General features: G+C 41.8%; 1 protein-coding gene across 1 annotated transcript; it reads left to right on the top strand.

The window, feature by feature from the left end:
• The first annotated feature begins 64 nt into the window (after positions 1-64).
• LOC135553070 (small ribosomal subunit protein mS23-like) lies at positions 65-9,816 on the top strand. The gene is made up of 5 exons (XM_064985159.1): positions 65-285; positions 597-776; positions 872-949; positions 1,066-1,189; positions 4,150-9,816. The coding sequence occupies exons 1-5, from the start codon at positions 242-244 to the stop codon at positions 4,279-4,281; spliced, it is 558 nt and encodes a 185-aa protein (XP_064841231.1). The 5' UTR covers positions 65-241; the 3' UTR covers positions 4,282-9,816.
• The last annotated feature ends 224 nt before the right edge of the window (positions 9,817-10,040 follow it).

Raw genomic sequence — 10,040 nt, 5'->3', positions numbered from 1 at the left:
TGACCGCCATGATATCATAGAAGAAGAATATCCGTGCCTGCAGCGCTTAAAATGTAGATGATCTGGAACGCGCCGTATGTTTTTACAGTGCAGATTATCCCTGCAGAAATAACTTGCGGAAGTGGTAGTCGTCCATGCTCGAGGCCCTGTAGTTGGTGTTTGCTAACTATGATCTTTGAGTTTACTGGATAATTACCTAGCTGCATTTTACGCGCATAGTGTAGTTAAATTGAAGTCCATTATGGCTGGAAGTCGACTTGAAAAATTTGGAACAGTGTTCACGCGGTAGGTCAAAATGTCGTGTTGCTAGCTAGCTAACGTTAGCCAGCTTAATTTCTGTCATTCAAGGTTACTGGAGGATGCTATCTAGTTTTCTAGACCCTTTAGAGTTTTCTAGCTAAGGTTAGCTCGATACAATTTTATTTGGTGTGGGAGTGTCTTTTCAGCAACTGGTAGTCCATGCTATCAAGGGTATGGTTCCTCGTAATATACATTCTAACGTTAGCTAGCTAGTCTAGCTCTTTGCATGTGAAATTGAGAATGCATTTGCTCCATTGTTTACATTTTTGCTGCTGACTCACTGGTTTCATTTTCAGAGTCAGAGATCTTATGCGTTCTGGAGTTGTCAAACAGTCTGACAAGCCCATTTGGTATGATGTATACAAGGCCTTTCCACCCAAGAAAGACCCACTTTATGTCAGACCAGTGGCCAAGATCTATGGGAAGAAAGAAGAGGCTGTGCCTGACATCTTCTACAGAGAGGATGAAATCAGAGCGTAAGCTAATTAAACGGGTTGCCTTAAGCTTTTTACTGCCATTCAAAAGCTGTTAGAAATATACATGTGTTGATCAGCATTGGTCTCTGTCCCAGGAAATTCTATGAGGTGTATGGAACAGGGCCCAGAGCTTTTGATCTCACCAAGTCCAACTTTGTTTCAACATGCCAAAGGTATGGGCAATAAATCACATTGATCATAGGTTCATCAAGTTTTAGGATTCCTCATACAATGCTGGATCCTAACTTCTGCAGTTCTATAAAGTGTTTTTTTTTCTTCCTTCATGTAGGTTTGTGGAGAAGTATACAGAGTTAGAGAGCAGGGGAGAACTGGAGAAACATTCCCTGTTTGAGGAGACTGGGAAAGCTCTCCTTGCTGAGGGCTTAGTATTAAGGAGGAGGGGTGGTCCTGCGGTGAGTAGACTTCAAATGATACAACTCAATAATTTTAATGCTGACTGCCTGTTTTCCAAATACTCTATAGACATACTACATGACCAAAAGTATGTGGACATCTACTCATCAAACATCTCATTCCAAAATCATGGGCAGTAATATGGAGTATTAAATGTTTTCCACTAGATGTTGGAACATTGCTGCGGGAACTTGCTTCCATTCAGCTACAAGAGCATTAGTGAGGATGGGCTCTGATGTTGGGCGATTAGGCCAGGCTCGCAGTCGGTGATCCAATTCATCCCAAAAGTGTTGGGTGGGGTTGAGGTCAGGGCTCTGTGCAGTCCAGTCAAGTTCTTCCACACCGATCTCGACAAACCATTTCTGTATGGATCTCACTTTGTGCACCGGGCATTGTCATGCTGAAACAGGATTGGGCCTTCCCCAAACTGTAGCCACAAAGTTGAAAGCACACGATCATCTACAATGTCATTGTATGCTGTAGCGTTAACATTTCCCTTCACTGGAATTGAGTGGCCTCGCCCGAACCATGAAAAACAGCCCCAGTACAGTTGGCACTATGCATTGTGGCAGGTAGCATTCTCCTGGCATCCACCAAACCCATATTCATCCGTCGGTCAGACGGTGAAGCGTGATTCATCACTCCAGAGAGAAGTTTCCACTGCTTCAGAGTCCAATGGCGGTGAGCTTTACACCACTCCAGCCGACACTTGGCATTGCCCATGGTGAGCTTAGGCTTGTGTATGGCTGCTCGCCTATGGAAACCCATTTCATTAAGCTCCCGACTAAGTTGTGCTGATGTTGTTTCCAGAGGCAGTTTGGAACTCGGTAGGGAGTTTTGCAACTGAGGACAGACAAATTTTACACGACTCAGCACTCGGTGGCCCTGTTCCATGAGCTTGTGTGGCCTACCACTTCGCAGCTGAACTGTTGTTGCTCCTAGACATTTCCACTTTACAATAACAGCACTTACAGTTTATCGTGGCAGCTCTAGCAGGGCAGAAATTTGACAAAATAACTTATTGGAAAGGTGACGTTCTATGACGGTGCCATGTTGAAAGTCACTGAGCTCTTCAGTAAGGCCATTCCACTGCCAATGTTTGTCTATGGAGATTGCATGACTGGTGCTCAATTTTATACAGCAACAGGTGTGGCTGAAATAGTCAAATCTACTAATTTGAAGTGTTAACTTTTGCATGGGGTGGCAGGGTAGCCTAGTGGTTAGAGCGTTGGACTAGTAACCGAAAGGTTGCAAGTTCGAATCCCAGAGCTGACAAGGTACAAATCTGTCGTTCTGCCCCTGAACAGGCAGTTAACCCACTGTTCCTAGGCCGTCATTGAAAATAAGAATTTGTTCTTAACTGACTTGCCTAGTAAAATAAAGGTAAAATTAAAAAATATATATATATATATCACATACATACAGTAACTGTCAAATGTTTGGAAACACCTACTCGTTCAAGGGTATTTCTTTATTTTTAAACTATTTTCTACATTGTCAAATAATAGTGAAGACATCAAAACTATGAAATAACACATGTTATCATGAAGTAACCAAAAAAGTGTGAAACAAATCAATGTATTTGAGATTCTTCCAAGTAGCCACCCTTTGCCTTGATGAGTGTTGCACATGCTTGGCATTCTCTCAACCAGCTTCACCTGGAATGCTTTTCCAACAGTCTTGAAGAAGTTCCCACATATGCTAAACACTTGTTGGCTGCTTTTCTTTCTCTGTGGTCCAACTCATCCCAAACCATCTCAATTGCCTTAAGGCCGGGTGATTGTGAATGCCAGGTTGTCTGATGCAGCACTCCATCACTCTCCTTCTTGGTCAAATAGCCCTTACACAGTATGGAAGTGTTGGGTGATTGTCCTGTTGAAAAACAAATGATTGTCCCACTAAGCGCAAACCAGATGGGACGGCGTGTTGCTGTGGTAATCATGCTGGTAAAGTGTGCCTTGAATTCTAAATAAATCACTGACAGTGTCACCACCAAAGCACCATCACACATCCTCCTCAATGGTTCATGGTGGGAGCCACACATGCGGAGATCATCCGTTCACCTACTCTACATCAAAGACACGGCGGTTGGAACCATAAATCTCAAATTTGGATTCATCAGACCAAAGGATAGATTTCCACTGGTCTAATGTCCATTGCTCTTGCTTCATGGCCCAAGCAAGTCTCTTCTTATTATTAGTGTCCTTTAGTAGGGGTTTCTTTCGACCATGAAGTCCTGATTCACCCAGTCTCTGAACAGTTGATGTTGAGAAGTCTGTTACTTGAAGCATTTATTTGAGCTGCAATTTCTGAGACTGGTAACTAATGAACGTATCCTCTGCAGCAGAGGTAACTCTGGGTCTTCCTTTTCCTGTGGCGGTCCACATGAGAGCCAGTTTCATCATAGCGCTTGATGGTTTTTGTGACTGCACTTGAAGAAACTTCCAATGTTCTTGAAATTTTACAGATTGACTGACCTTCATGTCTTAAAGTAATGGACTGTCACTTCTCTTTCCTTATTTGAGCTTTTCTTGCCATAATATGGACTTGTATAGATTTGACCAAATCTTCTGTATAACACATACCTTGTCACAACACAACCGATTGGCTAAAACACATTATGGAAAGACATTGCACAAATGAACTTTTAACACCTGTTAATCATGAAGCTTGTTGAGAGAATGCCACGAGTGTTAAAATCTGTTATCAAGGCAAAGGGTGGCTACTTTGAAGAATCTCAAATATAAATATTTTTTGGTTACTACATGAATCCATGTGTTATTTCATAGTTTTGATGTCTTCACTATTATTCTACAATGCAAAAATAAAGAAAAGCCCTGGAAGTAGGAGTAGGGCTGTCAACCTTTTTGAATGGTCCTGTATAGTGTATATACTAATCACTTACAAACATGAGACCTTCTGTTTAACAATGGCTGCACTTTTGCCGATTGACCTGCAGGTGGCGTCAGTGACCAGGGATCCAGTGTTGGGCATGAAGCTGACTGACATGCTGGCGGAACTGCAGACAGATGCACCTGGCGAAACACCGACACCAGGAGAAGAGACACAAGCACCAGTGACTCCACAGTAGGCCTCTGCAACATGGCTTTAACCAAACTCTTCACCTAGATGGAACCCACAGGAGGTTGGTGGCACCTTAATTGAGGGGGGGGGCTTATTAAGTGGAATGTTCTCAAATACATCAAACACATGGTTTCCATGTGTTTAATGCCATTCCATTTGCGCCGATCCAGGCATTATAAGCCGTCCTCCCCTCAGCAGCCTTTACTGATGGAACCAACCGTCCACCTCCACTGACTAAAAAGGGACTTTCAGTATCTGTCCAACACTAGACTAATACTTCTCAGTCCAGACTTTCTGAACAATGGATCAACAAGAAATACTTCTTGTTCAGTGGTCCTGGGCAGCTTTCACAACCCTCTATCTTGACTGCAGGTTTTTGACCGGTAATGTGTAGGATTCCAAGTTATTGTACATTTCTGGTCTGGAACCTTGTAAGACTGATGTTATGCATAAGGCTGTAAATGCATATTCAGTGTGTGTAATATATACTGTGTGTCCTACTCAGCTCTTGAGTATTCACTTGCAAGATGATGCTTACGTTGCAGTGTGCTTTGACTTTCGACAGGCCACCCCTGTTGATAGGTGACATCGCTGTGATTATCGATTGGCACCGAGTGATCAGTAAAGTAATTATATATATTCTAGAATGTGGCCTCTTTTCTCTCCATTTTTCCTCTGTCGCTCGCCCTCCGTTATCTTTCAGTCACGCTGTAGAACACTCATGCAAGACAAGCAAGCTGTGAGTGAGTGTTGATATTGCATTCTCCATTTGCTGCTGTGACAGTCTAATTCAGCAGTGTCTGCTGCCTGAGCTTCTGGGATGAAATGGAGATATTAATGCCGTATTGCTTCAGAGAAATACCACTGAGCACATAACCACATCAGCCGACTGGGGATGAGTAAATAAGCATCACAGGTGCCACATTAAAAGAAATGCAAGGTAACATCTGTGGAAGGTATTCCACCAGATAGGAAAGGATTGACATCAACACCTACACACTGAATGATTGATAATTATACTCCACAACTATATTTAAATGAAGATTAGTTTCTACTGCCACAATTCAAATGAGCACCACACCAACATTGCATATTGTTCTGAACATAATCTTGGCGTATGTGTTTTTCCATGCATATTTCAGATTCAATAACATCTCAAAGCAAACCAGAATAACATGCCAAGTAACCAGTTATTAGAACCTCTGCAGGTTACCTTTTCTCTTCTCTCTAATCAGGATGATCATCGGTCTTCCTGTTCTCAGTGCTTGCAGAGTCTTTGATCCACTATATGACCTAGCAGCCCTGAAGTTCAACTGCTATTTGAAAAGAAATCTAAACAGCGCTTATATCTAGAGCCTTGGCTTTGATATAGAGAAGTACTGGTCGGGGTTATTTGCTCTGGAATAAAACTTGCACCCGTGAGCATTTTCCCAGTTCCAAAGTACCCCCCTCTTTCCTCCACCATCTTTTCTACGAGATGACCTTGGCGGTGTTTCTCATTATCAGCCCTCTTTCTGTTTATCAAAAGAGAACTGTCCATCTTAGTCTATTCTGCGCTCGCATGGAGAGGAGAAATGATATCACCAGAGTAATGGAATGGGTGATTGTCTGCACACAGTCAGAGAAAGCAATTCTGTGGCAGATGGATGGCTAGACTATCTGAGGGCCTAATGAACAGAAAGGAGGGATAGAATCAGGGAGAGAGGTAGAGAAGGGAAAGAATCGGAAGGAGGGAGAGTTGGGTTCGGAATGAAGAACAATCCTTGTCTGTCTGCTGAATCCACAGGCTTAGAGGGGAGAAACGGACACTCAGCTGGGTGTGTTAGCAAAACCTGTGGTTTGATGCAATCCTCAAAGATGTGATTTTTGCACTGTTTTCCTTTATCTTGAGGGTTAAATAATATAGCTTCTGTAGAGGTGTGGGTGAGCATATACAGTTGAAGTCAGAAGATTACATACATTTCACAATTCCTGACATTTAATCCTAGTAAAAATTGTCTTAGGTAAGTTAGGATCACCACTTTATTTTAAGAATGTGACATGTCAGAATAATAGTAGTGATTTTATTTTTTTCAATTACATTTCCAGTGGGTCAAGTTTACATACACTCAATTATTATTGGGTAGAATTGCCTTTTAAATTGCTTATCTTGGGTCAAACGTTTTGGGTAGCCTTCCACAAGCTTCGCACAATAAGTTTGGTGAATTTTGGCCCATTCCTCCTGACAAAGCTGGTGTAACTGAGTCCGGTTTGTAGGCCTCCTTGCTTGCACACGCTTTTTTCAGTTCTGCCCACAAATTTTCTACAGGATTGAGGTCAGAGTTTTGTGATGGCCACTCCAATACCTTGACTTTGTTGTCCTTAAGCCATTTTGCCACAACTTTGGAAGCATGCTTGCGGTCATTGTCTATTTGGAAGGCCCATTTGTGACCAAGCTTTAACTTCCTGACTGATGTCTTGAGATGTTGCTTCAATATATCCACATAATTTTCCTTCTCATGATGCCATCTATTTTGTGAAGTGCACCAGTCCCTCCTGCAACAAAGCACCCCCACAACATGATGCTGCCACCCCCGTGCTTCACGGTTAGGATGGTGTTCTTCGGCTTGCAAGCCTCCCTCTTTTTCCTCCAAACATAACGATGGTCATTATGGCCAAACATTTTTATTTTTGTTTCATCAGACCAACATTTTTAGTTTCATTTCTCCAAAAAGTACTATCTTTGTCCCCATGTGCAGTTGCAAACCATAGTCTGACTTTTTTATGGCGGTTTTGGACCCGTGGCTTCTTCCTTGCTGAGCGGCCTTTCAGGTTATGTTGATATTGGACTCGTTTTACTGTGGATATAGATACTTTTGTACCGGTTTCCTCCAGCATCTTCACAAGGTCCCTTGCTGTTGTTCTGGGATTGATTTGCACTTTTCGCACCAAAGTACGTTAATCTCTAGGAGACAGAACGCGTCTCCTTCCTGAGCAGTATGACTGCTGCGTGGTCCCATGGTGTTTATACTTGCTTACTATTGTTTGTACAGATGAACGTGCTACCTTCAGGCGTTTGGAAATTGCTCCCAAAGATGAACCGGACTTGTGGCCTACAATTTTTGTCTTTGCTAATTTCTTTTGATTTTCCCATGATGTCAAGCAGAGGCACTGATTTTGAAGGTTGGCCTTGAAATACATCCACAGGTACACCTCCAATTTACTCAACTATGTCAATTAGCCTATCGGAAGCTTCTAAAGCCATGACATCATTTTCTGGAATTTTCCAAGTTGTTTAAAGACACTAAGTTGATGCTGCATGTAAACTTCTGACCCACTGGAATTGTGATGCAGTGAAATAATCTAAGTCATTTTTTCCAACAATTGTGTCATGCACAAAGTAGAGGTCCTAACCGACTTGCCAAAACTATAGTTTGATAACAATAAATTTATGGAGTGGTTGAAACACTTAAGTTTGAGTCATTAAAACTGGTTTATGTAAACTTTCGACTTCAACTGTAGCCTACTGAATATTCTGACATGCTTTCTGTATGTGTTGTATGGTTGAGTTTGTAAGTTCCAGGTGGAGAAATGCGGAGAGCAACCATTGATAAGATGGAGTTAATACAATGAACTTCACGAAGGAGGCCTTTAACAAGAGAAACACTGTCTGGAAGTAGATGGCTTCTTGGCAGCAGCCACAAGATTTCTCAATATTTCCTTTCAAATGGTATTTTCAGGCAGGTAATACATTTTTTTTCTGCCAGGTTTCTGGCAAGGATCTCTGGATACAAATTATTCCAATTGAGCATGGACTGAAATGTAATTGATCAAAATGCCATTCTCTCTGTCATTGGAGTGCGAGTGTGGATAACAGTTTACTGCTTCTGACATAGTTTTCTAAAGAAGCTGTGGAGGAGACTAGATACAGAATGACTCTAAGTGAAAAGTGTTTGGGGTGAGAATTCTGCTTGATGGCGGTGTTCTGTTTTATACAGTGTTTTGGAAAGTTTTCAGACACCTTGACTTTTTGTTAGGTTACAGCCTTATTCTAAAATGTATTACATTGAGGAAAGAAATCAATATACATACAATACAAAGTGAAAACGGGTTTAGATTAGATTTTTTTTTTCTAATAAAAAAACAAAGTTAGAATTAATTGAAATATCACATTTACATAAGTATTCAGAACCTTTACTCAGTACTTTGTTGAAGCACCTTTGGCAACAATTACAGCCTCAAGTCTTATTGGGTATGTCGCTACAAGCGTAGCACATCTGTATATGGGGAGTTTCCCATTTTTCTCTGAAGATCCTCACAAGCTCTGTCAGGTTGGCTTGGGAGCATTGCTGCACAGCTATTTTCAGGTCAACAGGGATGTCCGGGCACTGGATGGGCCACTCATGGACATTCAGACTTGTCCTGAAGCCACTCTTGCGTTGTTTTGGCTTTGTGCTTAGTCGTTGTCCTGATGGAATGTAAACCTTCGCCCCAGTGATGTTCTGAGCGCTCTGGAGCAGGTTTTTGTCAAGGATCTCTCCATTACTTTGCTCTGTTCTCTTTGCCTCGATCCTGACTAGTCTCCCAGTCCCTGCTGCTGAAAAACACCCCCACAGCATTGTGCTGCCACCACCATACTTCACCATAGTGATGGTGCCAGGTTTCCTCCAGCCGTGATGCTTGGCGTTCAGGCCAAAGTTCAGTCTTGGTTTCATCAGACCAGAGAATCTTGTCTCATGGTCTGAGTGTCTTTAGGTGCATTTTGTCAAACTCCAAACAGGCTGTCACGTGCCCTTTTTACTGAGTGTCTTCCGTCTGGCCACTCCACCATAAAGTCTTGATTGGTGGAGTGCTGCAGAGATGGTTGTCCTTCTGGAAGATTCTCCCATAGCTACAGAGGAGCTCTAAGTGACCATCAGGTTCTTGGGCACCTCCCTGACCAAGGCCCTTCTCCCCCGATTGCTCAGTTTGGCCTGGCGGCCAGCTCTAGGAAGAGTTTTTGGTGGTTCCAAACTTCTATTTAAGAATATTTTAGGCAACTGTGTTTTTGGTATTCTCCAGATCTGTGCCTCGACACAATCCTGTCTCAGAGCTATACGGACAATTCCTTCGACCTCATGGCTTGGTTTTTGCTCTGACATGAGACCTTCTATAGACAGGTGTGTGCCTTTCCAAATAATGTCCAATCAATTGAATTGACCACAGGTGGACATCAAAGTTGTAGAAACATCTCAAGGATGATCAATGGAAACATGATGCAACTGAGCTCAATTTCTAGTCTCCGAGCAAAGGGTCTGAATACTTATGTAAATAATGTATTTTTTATTTGTACTACATTTGCAAACAATTCTAAATCTGTTTTTATTTGTCATTGTGGGGTATCGATTGAGGATTTATTTTTTTCATCCATTTTAGAATAAGGCTGTAACAAAATGTGGAAAAAGTCAAGGAGTCTGAATAGTTTCCGAAGGCACTGCATTTAACCACAACTATTCTTACTTGTTTGGATCTGGTTGGTTGTCAAATGTGATCAGTGGTAGAAAATAAAACTCAATTCATTAAATATGTAACAATCTATTTGATCAAAGTTGGGTAGCCTAGGTTGTGTAAATTATATCATTGAATGTCGTTTTAATTATGGTTTGTAAGGGGCTGTAGAGTCACTGTATATACTGTACCATAGCCTATATACAATAGAACATTCAATAATTCATTCAATGGCTTTATTTACATTTTTCCATATTCATAAATGGGTCGAAATGTAAATTGAACTCTCTTCAATGCTTT

The sequence above is a fragment of the Oncorhynchus masou genome, chromosome 13 (genome assembly GCF_036934945.1).
Source record: "Oncorhynchus masou masou isolate Uvic2021 chromosome 13, UVic_Omas_1.1, whole genome shotgun sequence".
NCBI classification, from domain to species: Eukaryota; Metazoa; Chordata; class Actinopteri; order Salmoniformes; family Salmonidae; genus Oncorhynchus; species Oncorhynchus masou.
The sequence above is the reverse complement of the archived record's forward strand: the minus strand, read 5'-3'. Positions and strand labels throughout refer to the sequence as shown.

What these genes read in the sequence shown, in the direction of transcription:
- LOC135553070 (XM_064985159.1), top strand. Translation starts at nt 242, where the DNA reads ATGGCTGGAAGTCGACTTGAAAAATTTGGAACAGTGTTCACGCG. An exon ending in AGAGAGGATGAAATCAGAGC is followed by an intron (nt 777 to 871) that starts GTAAGCTAATTA and finishes TCTCTGTCCCAG; the next exon opens with GAAATTCTATGAGGTGTATG. An exon ending in GGAGGAGGGGTGGTCCTGCG is followed by an intron (nt 1,190 to 4,149) that starts GTGAGTAGACTT and finishes ATTGACCTGCAG; the next exon opens with GTGGCGTCAGTGACCAGGGA.